A 19,434-nucleotide genomic window follows, 5' to 3' on the forward strand; every position below is an offset into this window, starting at 1 on the left:
CCCGCGGGAGGGTATTCCAAGCATCCACCACCCTCTCCCTGAAAAAATACTTCCTGACATTCTTCTTGAGTCTGCCCCCCTTCAATCTCATTTCATGTCCTCTCGTTCTACCGCCTTCCCATCTCCGTAAAAGGTTCGTTTGCGGATTAATACCTTTCAAATATTTGAACGTCTGTATCATATCACCCCTGTTCCTCCTTTCCTCCAGGGTATACATGTTCAGGTCCACAAGTCTCTCCTCATACGTCTTGTAACGCAAATCCCATGCCATCCTCGTAGCTTTTCTTTGCACCGCTTCAATTCTTTTTACATCCTTAGCAAGATATGGCCTCCAAAACTGAACACAGTACTCCAGGTGGGGCCTCACCAACGACTTGTACAGGGGCATCAACCTGCTCCTGAACCTTCGACAGATTCTGCCACTAGTTGTCCCACCGGCCCCGCAGCCTTCTCCGATGACTGCTGTCGACGAGCGCATCCATGCCCTGATTCCAGAATTTCTGGAAGGATTGCTGCGCCAGTCTGCTTCAGTGTCGGGGGTGCTTGCGCCCTCTGTACCGTCTGCTGCAGCGGCATCTAGCCCTTCACCTGTGGTGAGGTCCCCGTCCTTGGTGCCGTCTGCGGCAGGTTGACTGTCCTTCAAAGTCGGTGGAGAAAGCGTCGCCGCTGTCCAGGCGGGCATCGGCCTCTTGATTTTGCCATTGAGGACGTTCTTCAGCGTCGAGGCAGGCTCAGTCTCGGAGTGCCCTGAAGGAGGTCTTATCCGATATTGAAGAGGAACGTTCGTGGGAGTCAGAGAAAGATCCTAGGTACTTTTCTTCTGATGAGTCCTATGGAATTCCCTCTGAACTTTCCCCTCCACCAGAGAGTCTGTCCTTTACATCCTTCATCCGGGATGAGGTCCTGGACTATCCTTCTCTACCTAGGGAGGCTGTGACGGCTCCTCTATATAAGGTACTGAAGGAGGTCCTTATGCAGAACTGGTCGTGCCCTCTGGTCTCGTGATTCCCAAGAAAGCTGATTCCCAATATCGGATCCACGGTGAACCTGGGTTGATGAGTTCTCAGTTACCCCTTAATTCTGTGGTGGTGGATTCCACTCTCAAAGGAGCCAAGAGTTCTCGTCAACAGCGTGCGTCTAAGGCCCCTGCTGCTCCCCAGCAAAAGCAAGGGATGGGCTTTTGACTAGCTCCAGTTAAGCATAGCCACAGTAAAAGTGTCTGTACCAGACAACTTGCCGGTTGGGGGAAGTTTAATATTTTTTCACCAAAGGTGGCTTCTCATAATCTCCGACCGGTGGGTTCTTCAAATAGTCCGGTTAGGATACATCCAAACCTCCAAATTGCCCACCGGGAGCTCATTCTTACAGCTCTCATCACAAGCAGGTACTTGCAGAGGAACTCTCCACCCTTCTAAAGGCCAATGCGGTCGAACCCGTTCCACCAGGGGAAGAAGGACTGAGATTCTATTCCAGGTACTTCCTTGTGCAAAAGAAAACAGGGGGGATGCATCCCATCCTAGACCTAAGGGCCCTGAACACATTTCTTATCCGAGAAAAGTTCAGGATGGTTTCCCTGGGCACCCTTCTTCCCATGATTCAGGAAAACGATTGGCTATGCTCTCTGGACTTAAAGGATGCCTATACTCACATCTCAGTGCTCCCAACTCACAGGAAGTACCTTCGATTTCGATTTCAGAATTGTGTACTGCCCTTTGGCCTAGCATCTGCGCCCAGGGTCTTCACAAAGTGCTTGTCAGTTGTCGCAGCATCGCTATGCAGACTGGGAGTGCATGTGTTCCCTTATCTCGATGATTGGCTGGTGAAGAACACTTCGGAGGCAGGGGCTCTATGGTCCATGCAGATGACTATTCAACTGCTGGAGCTACTGGGGTTTGTAATGAATTATCCCAAGTCCCATCTTGTTCCAGTGCAGAAATAGGAGTTCATTGGAGCTCTTGGATACATAGACGTCTCGAGCTTATCTTCCCCAGGCAAGGGCAGACAATCTTCTGGCCCTAGTGTCCTTGACTCGAGCGTCTCAACAGATCACAGCTCGGCAGATGTTGAGACTCTTAGGACACATGGCTTCCACAGTTCATGTAACTCCCATGGCACACCTACATAGAGATCAGCTCAATGGACCCTAGCTTCCCAGTCGTGCCAGGCCACAGGAATTCTAGAGGATGTAATCCATCTCTCCACTGAGGTTTGCAGCTCCCTTCAGTGGTGGACCATTCGATCCAATCTGACCTTGGGATGTCCATTCCAAATTCCTCAGCCACAAGCAGTGCTGACGACTGATGCATCCCTCCTGGGGTGGTGAGCTCATGTAGATGGTCTACACACTCAAGGAGCTTGGTCTTTTCAGGAAAGGGATTTTCAGATCAACCTCCTGGAATTACGAGCGATCTGGAACGCTCTAAAGGCTTTCAGAGACCGGCTGTCCAACCGCATTATTTTAATTCAGACAGACAATCAGGTTGCAATGTATTACACCAACAAGCAGGGGGGTACCGGATCTCGCCCTCTGTGTCAGGAAACCGTCCAGATGTGGCTTTGGGCCCATCATCATGGTATGTTTCTCCAGGCCACGTATCTGGCAGACGTAAAAAAACAGTCTGGCTGACAGGTTGAGCAGGATAATGTAACCTCACGAGTGGTCTTTGAACACAGATGTTGTGCACAGGATCTTCCGAGAGTGGGGCACCCCCTTGGTGGATCTTTTTGCCACTCGGATCAATCATGAGGTCCCTCAGTTCTGTTCCAGACTTCAGACCCACGACAGGCTAGCGTCAGATGCCTTTCTCCACAGGCCTTCTGTATGTGTATCCTCCCATACCTCTAGTAGGGAAGACTTTGCTGAAACTCAAGCAAGATCGGGGAACAATGATCCTGATTGCTCCTTTCTGGCCTCGTCAGATCTGGTTCCCTCTTCTTTTGGAGTTGTCCTCCAAAGATCCGTGGAGATTAGAGTGTTTTCCGACCCTCATTACTCAGAATGAAGGGTCGCTTCTACATCCCAACCTCCAGTCTCTGGCTTTCACGGCCTGGATGTTGAACTTAGAAGTTGCCTCTTTAGGCCTTTCAGAGGGTGTCTCTCAAGTCTTGCTTCCAGGAAAGATTCCACGAAAAAGTGTTATTCTTTCAAATGGAAGAGGTTTGCCGCCTGGTGTGACAGCAAGGCCCTTGATCCTTTTTCTTGTCCTACACGGACCCTGCTTGAATACCTTCTACACTTATCACAGTCTGGTCTCAAGACCAGCTCCGTAAGGGTTCACCTTAGTGCAATCAGTGCTTATCATCAACGTGTAGAAGGTCAGCCTATCTCTGGACAGCCTTTAGTAGTTTGTTTCATGAGAGGTTTGCTCTTGTCAAAGCCCCCTGTCGAACCTCCACCAGTGTCATGGGATCTCAATGTTCTTACCTAGCTGATGAAAGCTCATTTTGAGCCACTGAATTCCTGCCATCTTAAGTACTTGACCTGGAAGGTCCTTTTCTTGGTGGGTGTTACTTCACCTCATAGGGTCAGTGAGCATCAGGCCTTAGTAGTGCATGCACCTTATACTAAGTTTCATCACAACAGAGCATTCCTCCGCACACACCCTAAGTTCCTGCTGAAGGTGGTGTCTGAGTTCCTTCTGAACCAGTCAGTTGTCTTGCTAACATGTTTTCCCCATCCTCATGCTCACCCTGGCGAAAACAGCTTGCACACCTTGGACTGCAAGAGAGCATTGGCCTTTTACTTGGAGTGGACGAAGGCCTTCAGACGGTCCGCCCAGTTGTTTGTTTCGATCCCAACAGAAGGGGAGTCGCCATCGGAAAATGCACAATCTCCAATTGGCTAGCAGATTGCATTTCCTTCACCTATGCCTGAGCTGGGCTGACTCTGGAGGGTCATGTCATGGCTCATAATGTTAGAGCCATGGCTGCGTCGGTGGCTCACTTAGTCAGCCTCCATTGAGGAGATTTGCAAGGCTGTGACATGGTCATCAGTCCACACATTCACATCTCACTACTGCCTTCAGCAGGATACTTGACGCGACAGTGCTGCAGAATCTGTTCGGGGTTTGGAATCCAACTCCACCCCCCTAGGCCCATTTTTATTCTGTTCCAGGCTGCACTCTCAGCTAGCTGTATATAGTTTCAGGTTAACCTATGTTATGTCGTCACCGTTGTGAGGCCCAATTGTCCAATGCTCATTGTTTTGAGTGAGCCTGGTCGCTAGGGATACCCCACATGTGAGAACAAGCAGCCTGCTTGTCCTCGGAGAAAGCGAAGATACTTACCTGTAGTAGGTATTCTCCGAGGACAGCAGGCTGATTGTTCTCACAAACCCTTCCACCTCCCCTTTGGAGTTGTCATTTGTTATTTCTTGCACTTTTTGATTTAACTGAGGAGACGCGCTGTCGCGTTGGGCGGGAAGTCAGTTTTCGTTGCAGGTGTGCCAGAAGACTCTGTTAAAACCTTAGTTTTTGATTTTGCAAAATGCCGGTTCCCAGGCTGACGCGGACTTCGACCCACATGTGAGAACAGTCAGCCTGTTGTCCTCAGAGAATACCTGCTACAGATAAGTATCTTCGTTATTTGCTGTCCTTTTAGAACATCTGCTACAGAAAAGTAACTTAGCTTTGTAGTGCTTTTCACTGTGTTAGAAATCAGCTTGACGCATCCTTTTCCAAATTAAGGTAATTTCCAACAGAGAAGGTCTGTAGCCCATTTTTCATTCTATCATCCCAGTTTGGATCAGTGAATTTTAATGGAAGTTGTGCTTCCTGATCAATAGGTTAAATTGGACCCCAGTCAAGCTTTTCTCTTGATTTGTAAAGGGCTTTAAAACAAACAAAAAAAAAACTTTTCCTGTATACTGGGATGTGCAGAAATAGGTTGATACCTTTCTCTATATATCTTGGGTACTGTTGTAGGAAGTGCTGTCTTTTCATTCTTAATGCTCTCTGCCTGTGCTTTATAAGTCCTTTCAGTTAAGTAGTTATCAATAGAAATCAAACAAAATAAAACATGGAAAAGAAAATAAGATGATACCTTTTTTATTGTACATAACTTAATACATTTCTTGATTAGCTTTCGAAGGTTGCCCTTCTTTGTCAGATCGGAAATAAGCAAATGTGCTAGCTGACAGTGTATATAAGTGAACACATTCAAGCATTACTATGACAGGGTGGGAGGATGGGGGTGGGTCGGAGGTATGCATGGGGACATCAAAGCATATCATTGATATTCTAACAGGATGGGTGTGGATAATTGAGGGGTGGGGTGATCAACAGGCGTGGGAACCCTACTGGCACCAGTATTGTTCATGTGATGTCTATGTAAATTGTTACCCACAAAGGAAAGATATTCAACATAAAGGGATCTTTCACTTGCTCATCTTCCAATGTGGTATATATCATTCAGTGTAAAAAATGTAACGAAGGATGCTATATTGGAGAAACAGGCCAGATGCTTAAGACAAGATTCAATTTACATAGACATCACATGAACAATACTGGTACCAGTAGGGTTCCCACGCCTGTTGGTCAACATTTTACAGGACCAGGACACTGTACCAGTGACTTCACAGTGAGAATCCTGAAAGGTAACTTTAAAACCATACAAGAACGTAAGGCCTTTGAAGTCAGAATGATTGAATATTTTAACATCCAACAGAAAGGACTTAACAAGGATCTGGGGTTCCTAGCCCATTATAAACCATAAAGCTGTATTTCTCTGTTGATCACCCCACCCCTCAATTATCCACACCCATCCTATTAGAATATCAATGATATGCTTTGATGTCCCCATGCATACCTCCGACCCACCCCCATCCTCCCACCCTGTCAGACTGTCATAGTAATGCTTGAATGTTTTCACTTATATACACTGTCAGCTAGCACATTTGCTTATTTCCGATCTGACGAAGAAGGGCAACCTTCGAAAGCTAATCAAGAAATGTATTAAGTTATGTCCAATAAAAAAGGTATCATCTTATTTTCTTTTCCATGTTTTATTTTGTTTGATTTCTATTGATAACCTTAAGAGTGGACTAACACGGCTACCACACTTCTCTAGTTAAGTAGTTGATATTAAAACATACATTGCTGGGTGATGGAAGAAGGTAACTTTTTCAGAATTTGAAGATCCCATTTCTAAGTGGAGAGAAACACACTGAAGCTGGAAGCACTGTATGGATTTTTTCCCCCATATTACAATAATGTAGTCTGCCATCTGAACCGGACGCACTATAATGTTTATTCCCCATTTTTGCATCTAAGAGAGTAGTTTGGTTTCAAAGTACAGTCATCTAAAACATTTTACCCCTTTTCAGGTTCTGATAGCCATACTGGGTCAGACCAGTGGTCCATGTAGCCCAGTATCCTATTTCTAACAGTGGCCAAAAGAAGCAAGAGGCAGACAATCTGCAAACTCCAATGTGGAAATAAAGCAGATCAGTGGTAAATCCAAACAAATCTTTATTGCAGAATCTCAATCTAATAAAATGCCCGACTCAGGCCGTGTTTTGCCCAAAGGAGCTACTTCAGGGGCTACAAAATAATAATAATCAAAAATTACATTTATAAACAAAAGATAAAAAATACAGGATGATAAATATGAAAACCGTGACATGTAAAGGAAAAAATAAATATTAGGGTGATTGAGCATAGAAGCGCATTCAAACAAAATTTGCAAGACAAACCATTAGTAGAACCTTCTATTGCTCTAGGGCATAAGTTTGAAGATTTTTGCTTTTGTGTTCTGTATATGAGAGGAGGACCTGTTGATATGCAACTTTTGCATAAAGAACATCAACTTATTTTTTTTTTATTTAATCACTAGTAAGGAAGGCCCGTTTCAAATCGCAATGAAACGGGCGCTAGCAAGGCTCCCCTCCGTCCCTTTGTGTCTCCGTGTGTTGCCGGCCCCCCTGCAGCCTCCGTGCGAATGTGTGACCCTGGCCCTTTTGGCACGCCCCCGTGTGCTTCGCCCTCGACGTCATCGCGTTTTGACGCGAGGGCGGAGCAGAGGTACAGTGCAGTACAACGTTGGAGTTGAGAATGTGCTCCACCCTCAACGTCATAACGTTTGACGCGAGGGCGGGGCCCACAGACTGTGATTTTCTGTGGCTTCAGAGCTTCGAACTTACGAACCTGGCTTCAGTGACATCAGTGCAAATAGAACGTTGAGGGTGAGTTTTATATATATAGATATTGTAATCTTCAAAACAATATTTACAAGCCAATCTTCAATCTACAACCATGTATGTTAACATTCCCATATTTCAACATTTCCAAATTCCCCCCCCCCCCCCCCCCCCCCCCCCCCCCCAGCTCAAACATTCAAAATTGTACTTCTAGCAACTGGTGTCAGGATGTCCCAGTAGGGGGACCAGATTCTGCAAAACAGGTCTCCTGTTTCTGATGCAAGGTCCGTTATACTATATCTTTCCAAAGCACACATTTGTATCATCAGTGATCTCCAGCGGCTGACTGTGGGCTGTTTCTCTGTTAGCCATATTTGCAGGATTGCTTTCTTCCCCATCACCGTTGCCCGCTGAAGGAACGCCCTTACGCCAGCCAGGGCTTGCCCCTGAATCGTAAATATATGAAAAAGTTGCCTGGGGGAGTGGTGCCATCTAACACGCCACATATCAACTTATTTGTGAGTTAGGTACTTTATATCCGAGTGCATGTTTTTCTGGTAGAGGCATATCGTCACATTACCATGTGGGAGTCTCACAAGCGATTCCTGTACTTCTGTATCCTAGGCAGTCATTTTCAGTTCAGAACTATGCCAGTCAGGCTGATGCCACCAGAAATTTTTTCCAAGGTCATAGTGGCGGTAGTAATGCATCTCCGCAAGCAGAGGATCTGGGTGCAACCCTGCTTGGACAACTGATTGATCTAGGCCAATTCAGAAGTGGACTCAAGGGCAGCTAGGACAGAAGTAATCCATCTCATGGAGAGGATTGGTTAGGTAGTGAATTATCCCAAGACACCATCTAGTATTTTTCCACGACTTGGCATACCTTGGAGCATGCTTCAGTACCAGTCAGTAGACTGTGTTTCTCCCTAAAGAGTGCACAGTGAAGTTGTAAAAGGAGATCTTTGCATGTAGAAGGTCTTCCAGGCCTGGAACTACTTGCAAGTTCCTGGATCCATGGCAGCGACACTGGAGGTAGTGCCCTGGGGTAGGGCTCAGATGCAGCCCCTATAGAAGGAGTTGCTGTCTTATTGGGTCCCACACTCCAGGATTTTGACACCCACATCCTCCTCCGCTGTTCAAAAATACCATCCTGGAGGCCCAGGCCAAACATATTCCACAAATTAGAAAAGAAAGACGGAACTCTGAAAGACAGCCGGCCTGGTTGAAAAGTGAGGTGAAGGAAGCTATTAGGGCTAAAAGAAATGCCTTCAGAAAATGGAAGAAGGAACCGTCTGAAAATAACAAGAAGCAGCATAAGGAGTGTCAAAGCAAATGCAAGGCGCAGATAAAGAAGGCCAAGAGGGATTACGAAAAAAAGATAGCATTAGAGGCAAAAAAGCATAGTAAAAATGTTTTTCGGTATATTAAAAGCAGGAAGCCGGCAAAATAATCGGTTGGGCCGCTGGATGACCGAGGGGTAAAAGGGGCGATCAAGGAAGACAAAGATGTAGCAGGAGATTGAATGAATTCTTTGCTTTGGTCTTCACCGAGGAAGGTTTGGGTGGGATGCTGGTGTCGGAAATGATATTTCAAGCGGACGAGTCGTAGAAACTTACTGACTTAACGGTAAACCTGGAGGACGTAATGGGGCAGTTCAGCAAACTGAAGAGTAGCAAATCTCCTGGACCGGATGGTATTCATCCTAGAGTACTGATAGAACTGAAAAATGAGCTTGCGGAGCTACTGCTAGTGATATGCAACTTATCCTTAAAATCGAGTGTGGTACCGGAAGATTGGAGGGTGGCCAATGTAACGCCCATTTTTAAAAAAGGTTCCAGGGGAGATCCAGGAAATTATAGACCGGTGAGTCTGACGTCTGTGCCTGGGAATTGGTAGAGACTATTATTAAAAACAAAATTACAGAGCACATCCGAGGACATGGATTACTGAGACCGAGTCAGCACGGCTTTTGTGTGGGGAAATCTTGCCTGACTAATTTACTTCAATTCTTTGAACAAACATGTGGACAAAGGGAAGCCGGTTGATATTGTGTATCTGGATTTTCAAAAAGCGTTTGACAAGGTATCTCATGAAAGGCTACAGAGGAAATTGGAGGGTCATGGGATAGGAGGAAAAGTTCTATTGTGGATTAAAAACTGGTTGAAGGATAGGAAACAGAGAGTGGGGTTAAATGGGCAGTATTCACAATGGAGAAGGGTAGTTAGTGGGGTTCCTCAGGGGTCTGTGCTAGGACCGCTGCTTTTTAATATATTTATAAATGATTTAGAGATGGGAGTAACTAGCGAGGTAATTAAATTTGCTGATGACACAAAGTTATTCAAAGTCGTTAACTCGCTACAGGATTGTGAAAATTTACAGCAGGACCTTACGAGACTTGGAGACTAGACGGCTAAATGGTAGATGACGTTTAATGTGAGCAAGTGCAAGGTGATGCATGTGGGAAAAAAGAACCCGAATTATAGCTACGTCATGCAAGGTTCCATGTTAGGAGTTACGGACCAAGAAAGGGATCTGGGTGTCGTCGTCGATAATACACTGAAACCTTCTGCTCAGTGTGCTGCTGCGGCTCGGAAAGCGAATAGAATGTTGGGTATTATTAGGAAAGGTATGGAAAACAGGTGTGAGGATGTTATAATGCCGTTATATTGCTCCATGATGCGACCGCACCTTGAGTATTGTGTCCAATTCTGGTTGCCGCATCTCAAGAAAGATATAGTAGAATTGGAAAAGGTGCAGTGAAGGGCGACTAAAATGATAGCGGGGATGGGACGACTTCCCTATGAAGAAAGACTAAGGAGGCTAGGGCTTTTCAGCTTGGAGAAGAGACGGCTGAGGGGGAGACATGATAGAAGTATTTAAAATAATGAGTGGAGTGGAACAGGTGGATGTGAAGCGTCTATTCACACTTTCCAAAAATACTAGGACAAGGCGATGAAACTACAGTGTAGTAAATTTAAAACAAATAGGAGAATATTTTTCTTCACCCAACGCGTAATTAAACTCTCTAATTCGTTGCCGCAGAACGTGGTGAAGGCGGTTAGCTTGGCAGAGTTTAAAAGGGGGTTAGACGGTTTCCTAAAGGACAAGTCCATAAACCGCTACTAAATGGACTTGGGAAAAATCCACAATTCCGGGAATAACATGTATAGAATGTTTGTACATTTGGGAAGCTTGCCAGGTGCCCTTGGCCTGGATTGGCCGCTGTCGTGGACAGGATGCTGGGCTCGATGGACCCTTGGTCTTTTCTCAGTGTGGCATTACTTATGTACTTATGTACTTCCTGGGCCTCTTTCCCACCTGCCCAGAGGGGATTCCTGTGGGATCTCTTGAGTGGGTGGTCGTGATATGAGCGTTCTGAGCTGGGGAAGCTCACTGTTTAGGAGGCTTGCACAAGGAGATGGTTGCAAGCGGAAGTGTTTTGGCCCATTTATCACCAGGAAAGAAGGGTCATTTGCTTGGCACTGCTATAGTTCCTTCACATAGTATGGAGCAAGGTGGTTTGGGTGATGTCTGACAATGTCATGGCAGTGGCTTAAGTCAGCAAGCAAGGGGGGCTTTAATAGTGTGGCAGTGGAGGCTGTTAGGTTTCTAAATGGTTGGAGCATCATCTTTTGGCCTTCTCAATGATGCAAATTGTGGGGCTGGAGAATGTACAGGCAGATTTTCTCAACCAGAACATCTTTTTTTGGTTAGGAGGAGCTTCTAGGGCTTGACAAAACTCTATATGTTAGATTTCCTCAAGGTTCGGTTACATCAGCTGTAAATTAACAACTCTGTTCAATTGTTGGAAAGCTGTTCATCTTGTTTTATGGTCTGTGCAGGGGTAGGCTGCCTCTACGTCTTACGTAGTGTGGGTGATTAAGGCTCCAATTGAGACAGCCTATATCATTTGCTGGAAGGTGGTTTTGTCTAGTCTGTAGGCTTATTCTCCTTGGGCTCAAGCAACTTCCTGGGCAGAAACATAGGTGGTTACCCTCAGACGTTTACAAGGTGGTGATGTGGTCTTCTGCACATTCCTTTGTGAAGTACTGCAAGATTGATGTGCCAGCCAGGGGCGGCATGGCCTTTGGTAGGTTATTGATTTATTGATTCTTGTCTTCCCCCTCCTACTAAGATATTGCTTTTGCACATTCTATTAGTTTGGACTGATCTTGTAGGATGATAAGATTGGTAAATTTTATTCATACCTGTTAATTTCCTTTCCTTGAGTCCTGTTATACCAGACCAGTCCACTGCCTACCGTGGAAGACTATGGCATCAGGAATAATTTTGGGATCTACCTGCTCTATTGCTGTTTTGTGTGTTTTTTAAAAATTGTATATAGTTATTGTTGCACTTGTAGTTGGTTGATATATAGTTCTCATTGCGGTGCAAAGTGATTTTGAAAAGTTGCCTCTTCTGCTTTGGCATTGGAGAGTTCCAAGCTGTACCAGCCCTTGTGCCGATGTCACTGGAAGGGTTCAGTATCTCTTTCTTTTCCATCTGTCGGCAGGGGGTCGTAACCCACTAGTTTGAACTGGTTTTACAGGACTTAAGGAAAGGGAAATTAACAGGTATTTATTTTATTTGTTACATTTGTATCCCACATTTTCCCACTTATTTGTAGGCTCAATGTGGCATACATAGTACCGGAGAGGCGTTTGCAGACTCCGGTGAGAACAAATACAAAGTGATGTTATGGTAAGATAACATTCATGTGGCATGGCCACATTGGGGAAATGTTTTTTTAGTCCTGACCACGTACAGGGTTGCCAACTTCAGTAAATTTACTAATAGTGTGTTAAATTAATTTTATAGACAAGTATTATTGTTTTCAATATCAGTAAAAACTTTGAGTCACTGGACTTGTCTACAGTTCTCTAGGTTTAAAAATGGGTCAGTATTACTTGGAAGTTAGGGACAGTGGCTTGATGCATGAAGAGTCTTGGCACTGAAGTCCAATAGTGCCCAAAATGGCAGTGATAAAATGTGTGTCCTTTAAAAATTTAATTTTAAGTAAAAATCTGGTAGACATTAAAAAATATGTTTTCATGAGTTGACAGTCCTGAAAACTTGTTAGACACGTGATGATGAGAAACATGTTATATGAAGTGAACTGAAGAAAAGGATGAATTAAAACAATGTTCAATTTGTCAAGGACACTCAAAATTAAGTCCACAAAAAGGCATTCTCAACTGAATGATCTTGAGATACAGCAGAGCTTCCTATTGATAGGCCGAGATAATGCAAAGGTCATCAACATCACCTTCATCGTACTTTATATAAAATGAAGTATCTTATTAATGCAGAACAAGAATTGTACAAGTCGGTGAAAAGAAAGAACAATAAGTGTATGTTAATTTGACTTTTAGTGTGATTTGGTGCTTGATGCTGCTCATAGAAAAACTGCAGAATCCAGTGTGGGGCCAAAGCGGGAAGACATAGTAGAGAGCATTTTGTTCAAGTCTTCAGATTTTGTTATGGCGCATTTTAAAGATTTGGACATCAATTATGCAAGAAGAGGTAGGTTTGTTTACTGTAAATGTTTCAGTACATGTACCTTAAATTTGCATAGAAACAGCAACAAATTTTTTTTTTTTGTAAGCTAATGTAAGCAAAATTTATGGGCATACCTATAAATTGGTAAAGAGGGATCTTATTTTTTTGAAAAACATTAAGGGCCTCTTTTATCAAGCTGCACTAGCGGCTCTTGGTGCGGTAATACCAACAATGCCCATTCTCTTTGAATGGGCTCCGTCGGCATTGCCACGCAAGAACCACTACAGCGGCTTGATAAGAGGCTCTAAATTGTTTGTGTGCTTCTACTCTTGGAGGTCCAGATCAACCTCTGAAATCTACCACATTGGATTCTACTCAAAAGATCTCCTGATAGGGGCGGGGTAACCATTTAGGAAACAGGGCAGTGCCTGAGGGCCCAGAGCAGTTGGAGGGCTCATTGCTTCCTGCCCCACTTGTCCATTTCTCACTCTGCCTCCCCTCTGTTTCCTGGTCTGGCACTCTCAACTACTCGTCTCTCTCAACTCTGCACCTCCCCCCCTCCACGTGTCCGACCCCTTCCTTAAAACCTTTGTTTTTGTGGCAGAAAAGCAGCAGCGATTCTCTTCAGCTATCCACTGCTGAGCTCACGGCCTGCTCTCTACTCGTCCCATCCTCTTCTGACACAACTCCCTACTTCCTGTAAGGGCGGGATGCAGCAGAGAGCTTGCCACAAGCTTGGCGGCAGACAGCTGAAGGGAATCGATGCTGCTGGCTGTTCTGCCACATAATTTCAGGTTTTAAACTTATATACAGGAGGAAATACCAGGGCGGGGGAGAAGAGTTGAGAGAGACAAGTAGTGGTGGACCTGGGGATGGAAGGGAAGCAGAGTGAGAAATGATGGATGGGTGGGGTGGGAATGGGAAAGAAGAGATGATTCTGGACCTAGGGGGCAATAGGGAAGGAGGAAACAGAGAGAGCATGATGTTAAATGCAGGGAGGGAGGAAAGGAAGGAAGAATGACAGAGTACGCCTTGTAGCGCTATAGAAATGCTAAATAGTAGTAGTAGTAGTAGTAGAAAGACACATGGGGTGGGGGAAGGGAAGGAAGAAGATGGATAAACATTGGACCTAGGGCAGTGGGGAAAGAGGGAACAGAGGAGACAAGGCCGGTCTTAGGCAGGGGTGATCGCACAGGGCCTTGCGCTCCCAGGGGCCCCACGGCCCTCCCCAAACCTACCTTAATGCAAAGCACACTGGTGCTGGTGAAGTGGCATACTAAGGGCGGGGCAGTGGGGGGTGGTGCACCATGGGTGCCGATCATGAAGGGATGCTGCCATGAGCGTTTGTCTCTCTCCCTGATGCGGTATTCTTCTCCTTCCTTTCTCCACCACTCGCCTGCTTGCCCGTTATAGGCTGCCAGCAGCAAATCAGCGATGTAAGCGCCGCCTTCAGCCTGTCCCTGAAGCCTTCTTTGTACAACATCTCGCCTACGTAGGAACAGGAAATACAGAGAAGGCTTCCGGGGTAGGCTGAAGGTGGTGCTTACATCGCTGCCAGTGCCGGCAGCCTAGGAGTTTGGAGGCTTGCTTCTGCCTTGTGGCTTTGGCTACTCACTACTCATCTTTCAGGGAGGGAGGCCAGGGCTGCAGGACACCATGCTGCCTCCCTCCTGTGCTCAGCTCTGGAATCTTCTTCATCCTCTTCTCCCCGGCTAACATTATCGAGCTCTGGTGGTAAGTAGCAGGGACAGTGACCCCACCCCCTCAACCCAGGGGCGGGGCTAGGCAAGGAGCCTGAGGGGCCCCACCAAACTGATCTGCACAGGGCCCTGCAATTGCTAAGACCGGCCCTGGAAGGAGAGATGTTATGCACAGGGAGGAATGGAAGAAAGAGAGATGGAAACTTGTTGAACCTGTTTGCTTTTCCTATGGAGAGAAAGGAAACATTTTGGACCTGGGGTGGAGGGGGGAATGAGATGGAAATGTTGGAGCTGGGACAGAGGGGAAGGAATAAGGGATGGGGAAGGCAGATGGAGAGATGTTGGACCCGGAGGCATGGGGAAGAAGGCAACAGAGGGAGGGAGGGAAATAAGAGAGATGGAGAGATGTTGGACATGAGGGTGGGATGTAGGGGAGAGATGTTGGATCCCATGGAAGGGAGGTAGGGAGAGAGAGAGGGAGAGATGTTGATCCTGGGTGCAGAAGGGAGAGATGCTGGACCATGGGTGTGGACAGTGGTGGAGTGGGATATCAGACTACAAGGCTGATGGGGGAGGGGCAGTACTGGGAACCATATGGGAGAGGAGGATAGTGAGGATAGAGGATATAAATGTGGTATTGGGGAGTAGATGAAAGATAGAATGGAATAGGAGGCTGGGTGAGGGGTTCTACCAGAAATGAGAGCGCTATGGGGTGAGAGAAGGAGATGGAAAGTTGATAGGTGAAAGGAAACCAGAGATGGAGAACTGGAAGGTAAGAAAGAAGGTGAAGCTTGAGTGGACAGAGGCAGAAAAGAAAAAAAAGGGAAGAAATAACTAAAAGGGAAAGATCAGTGTGTCAGACAGGTATAGTTTGTCACCTTTAGATTGTAAGCTCTCTTGAGCAGGGACTGTCCTTCCCCATGTTTAAACTTGTACAGCGCTGCGTAACCCTGGCAGCGCTATAGAAATGCTAAGTAGTAGTAGTAGTAGAATGGAACAAGACAGGAGGAGAAGGGAGAAATGATGAATGGACATCTGATGGAAAGAGCAGAAGGCAGGAAAAGAGAAACTGGGACTAGCATGATGGGAAAAAAATGTCCAGACAACAAAGGTTGAAAATACGTTTTATTTTGAATTTATGAACTACAATATGTTAGCTTTGTGAAATGTGCGTTGCAAATGGCTTTGTGTTCATAAATTTATTTTTATTTCTTCAGTATTGGCAATACATGCTGAGTTTGACTTCTTGGGGTTCCCAGTTCAATTTTTTCTTCATATTTCTATTTGTAATTTGTGATCCTGTATTTGATGAGGGGTCTGTCTGTGTTTTGGCTATGACTGAGGTATGGTATTCTGTATGTAGTTTCTGTGTAGAACTCAATAGCAGTTCTACGTGTTCTGTTTTGATTGTAGTTGGTGTATTGGTGTTTTAGGGCCCAGTGTAATAGTTGTTGTTCTGCCTATTCGTAGGAAGGGTTCTTGCTGTTTGAATCATAGGATTAGTGCTATTGTCATATGACATGTTCGTTACAGAGAAATTAGTTCTTACCTGCTAATTTGCTTTCCTTTAGTCCCTCCGGACCGGCCCAGAATGTGAATGATGGTTGTGCACGCCTTCCAGCAGGTGGAGACTGAGAATTCTGACTCTAGAGTGTGAGCCAATAAGAGCCCTTGCCAGCTAGAGAAAGATCCAGTATAGTGTAATAAAGCAGAAGAATAAAAAGACCATATTCTGTGCATCTGTGAACCTGAGCAGCCACCGGCAACACACTAACAAAGAGCATGTGCCTCATGCTTTATGTGCCATTCGCATCATACATACTATATGTACTGCACATTTTATTAGCATTATCATTTTTTTATGATTTGAAGAAAACAACAATGTAACAGCAAAAGGACAACACAGCTCTCCATGACAAAAAACTAACTCTCGGAGAGTGAATAAACAGGATAATCCACGGGAGGGATGTGGGTGCTCCGGAGGGACTAAAGGAAAGCAAATTAGCAGGTAAAAATTAATTTCTCCTTCCTTAGCGTCCCTCCAGACCAGCCCAGAATGTGACTGATGGGAAGAATCAAAGCAGTATCTTCTTCAGAGGGACCCCAGCAAACCGGCTGTTAGAACATGCGCCCCAAAAATTGCATCCTGATGACTCTGCACATCCAGTCTGTAATGATTTGAAAAGGAATGCAAAGAAGACCAAGTTGCTGCTTTACAGATCTACAAAAGCGGGACTAGAAAATGCTCCACCCAAGAAGCCGCCTGTCCCCTGGTAGAGTGTGCCTTCACCCCTTTGGGTACTGGTCTGCCAGCCAGGAGGTAAGCGGAAGCTATCATCTCTCTAAGCCACCTAGAAAGAGTGGGCTTAGAAGCTGCCAACCTCTTCCAAGCTCCCCCCGATCAGGATACCAGATGATCTGTCTGCTGAAATTCTTCCGTAGCTTTCAAATAATGCTTCAGAACCCTTTTGATATCCAGACACTTCAAAAGACACTGCTTCTCCGAAAGAGCAGAGCACAGGCAAAATCACCGACTGAAACAAATGAAAATGCGACAAAACCTTAGGGAGAAAGGAAGAGACTGGCCGCAACACTACCCAGTCCTTAGCAAATTCCAAAAACGGAGATCGACAAGATACAGCCTGCAACTTCAACACTCTCCCAGCTGAGGCAATGGCCACCAGAAATACCACTTTGAACGTCAAATCCTTCAAAGTACAGGACGCCAAAGGCTCAAAGGGAGACTTCAAGAGGACCAGATTAAAGTCCCATAAAGGAAAAATCATCCAAGAGGGAGGACGCAAGAGCCCCATTCCGTGTAGAAACATAACAATATCCAGATGAGAAGCTAGAGATTTCCCATGAACATGACCTCTAAAATAGGACAAGGCCGCAATTTGAACCTTAAGCGAAGACATCACCAAGCCTTTTTCAAACCCTCGTTGTAAAAAGTCCAGGATCTGCGCCACTGAAGCACGAAAAGGAGAGATACTCAACTCATCACACCATGCCTCGAATTCTCTCCACGTCTTGATATATTCAAGAGAAGTGAAGCGATGCCGGGACCAGCATTGTGGCCACTACACTCGCAGAGTAATCTCTCTTTGTCAGTTGCGCCCGCTGAAGAGCCAAGCCGTAAGACAAAATCAACGCAGGTCTGGATGAGCCACCAGGCCCTGGACCAAGAGACCAAGATCCCCCAGAAACGTGAGAGGAGAACCGATGAGCAGACACAGAAGATCGGTATAACAAGGTCTGCGGGGCCAATCCGGCATTACAAAGATCACGTGACCCCCTGTGCATCTCTTTCTTCTGAATTAGGCCTATCAGCGGCCACAGGGAAAAGGCCTAAAGAAGACCCTCCAGCCAGGGTTGAAGTAGAGCATCTGCCTCCTGCACCTTTAGATCTTTTCGGTGACTGAAGGATATCGGCACCTTTGTGTTGTTCGCGGAGGCGAAGAGATCCATGACCTCAGTTCTCTACCACTGCTTGAAACACAGTGTTGCTAAGGGCCCCCCTCCCTGGGATCCAGAGTGTTGCGACTAAGGAAGTCTGCCTGAATATTCTCCACTCCTGCCACGTGTGCCATTGAGAGAGCAACCAGATGTGATTCTGCCCAACTCATGAGCTGAGCCGTTTCCTGCTCCAACTGACGATTTCTTGACCCTCCTTGCCAATTGACATAGGCCACTGCTGTGGCATTGTCTGACATTATTTGCCTATCAGCAGGGGACAAAACACTTGGAGCGCCAGTCGAATCGCCCTGGTTTCCAAGAGATTGATCAAACAGGAGGTGTCTCCCCCTGCGACCAAAGGCCCTGTGCATACTGCCCTGACCGTGGGCTCCCCAGCCCTTTAGGCTGGCATCTGTCGTGACTACTATCAATCGCGGAGTATCCAGAGGCATCCCTTTGGAAAGGTTGGATGTCCAAAGCCACCAGCTCCTGTGCTGTCAGTGGCAATTTCCTTTGTAAGGAGTCCCTCTGTGGTGGAAGGATTTTTTCAAGTTTTGTATTTCATAATGTGCATGGAAGTGGAGAGATCTGTGTTGCTGCTACTCAGATGAATAAGAATCAGAATGTTATTTTGTTTGGTGGCTTTCATAGGGAAATTTCCTAGTTCTGATCTGCATCTGTTGTTGAGGAGAGGTTGGATTTTTGTGAACGCAGAGCATATGTACATTAACACATAACTGCTATACTGTATCAGACCGAAGTGTCTGTGAAGGACATGTATGCATGTGTCACATGTGAGCATCATCGTTCAGTTGTGTCCAAATGAAAAAAGGTTGAGCCTCAGCAGCATTGATGGGACGATGATCAGAAGCAAACGTGAAACAACGCGCTCGTTGGCTCTGACCGCAAGTAGTGTGCAAGTGCATGCAAATGCATTCTAATCCTATTCCTCCCCAGTGATCAGCGGGCAGCGCACGAAACATTGGTGCGCTGCATGTGGCAAAACGTATGCCAGCTAGGAGCTGGCGTTAGGGTTTGCAGAGCATTAGGGAGGAATGGAGAGCCCTGTCCAGGATGCATTTGCATGCTAGCAGGCCCTCCATCCCATTCCCCCACTGCAGGAGCCCCCATCCCAAGCTGGCGACATGGGGGCTAGAGGTCCATCGGACCTCCAGCCCCCTGGCACAATTTCACCTCCCCAAAAAAGCCCTGGTGGCCAGTGGCCGCAAGCTTAAGCAACCCTCCTCAAACCTGGTGATCTGGCGGCCCACCCTCGGTAGCTTAATGGTGGAGGAGGAAGTGTAGTAGTACATGCTCTCCTCTTCCAGCGCTGCCTTAATTAGTGGTGAAGTCCCGCCCTGCATATCCCAGGATTTACTTGGCAGGGTTGCGTGCTGCCATTTTCAAGGCGGCACTGGAAGAGGAGAGCGTGTACTACTCTCTACTCCCTCCTCCACCATTAAGGTACCGGGGGAGGCTGCTAGACCACCAGCTTTTTTTTGGGGGGGGGGGGGGGGGGGGTGCTTGAGTTTGCGGCCACTGGGCCACCAGGGCTTTTTTTGAGGGGTGAAATTGTGTTGGGGGGGCAGGAGGTCCACTGGCTTGTGTTGGGGGGGAGGGGCACTTGGCCACCAGGGCCTTG

The 19,434-nt window shown here is 46.3% G+C and overlaps 1 protein-coding gene across 7 annotated transcripts in view; it reads left to right on the forward strand.

Annotated features, from left to right (window-relative positions):
- Positions 1-19,434, forward strand: part of ATXN2 (ataxin 2) — a 401,010-nt gene that overhangs the window by 95,665 nt on the left and 285,911 nt on the right. For all 7 annotated transcript variants that reach the window (XM_030217312.1, XM_030217315.1, XM_030217310.1 and 4 more), the window contains one exon: positions 12,510-12,660. In XM_030217312.1, coding sequence (XP_030073172.1) covers positions 12,510-12,660 — 151 coding nt within the window. The remainder of the gene's footprint in view (positions 1-12,509; positions 12,661-19,434) is intronic.

This window comes from Microcaecilia unicolor, chromosome 11, assembly GCF_901765095.1.
Source record: "Microcaecilia unicolor chromosome 11, aMicUni1.1, whole genome shotgun sequence".
Lineage (NCBI taxonomy): Eukaryota > Metazoa > Chordata > Amphibia > Gymnophiona > Siphonopidae > Microcaecilia > Microcaecilia unicolor.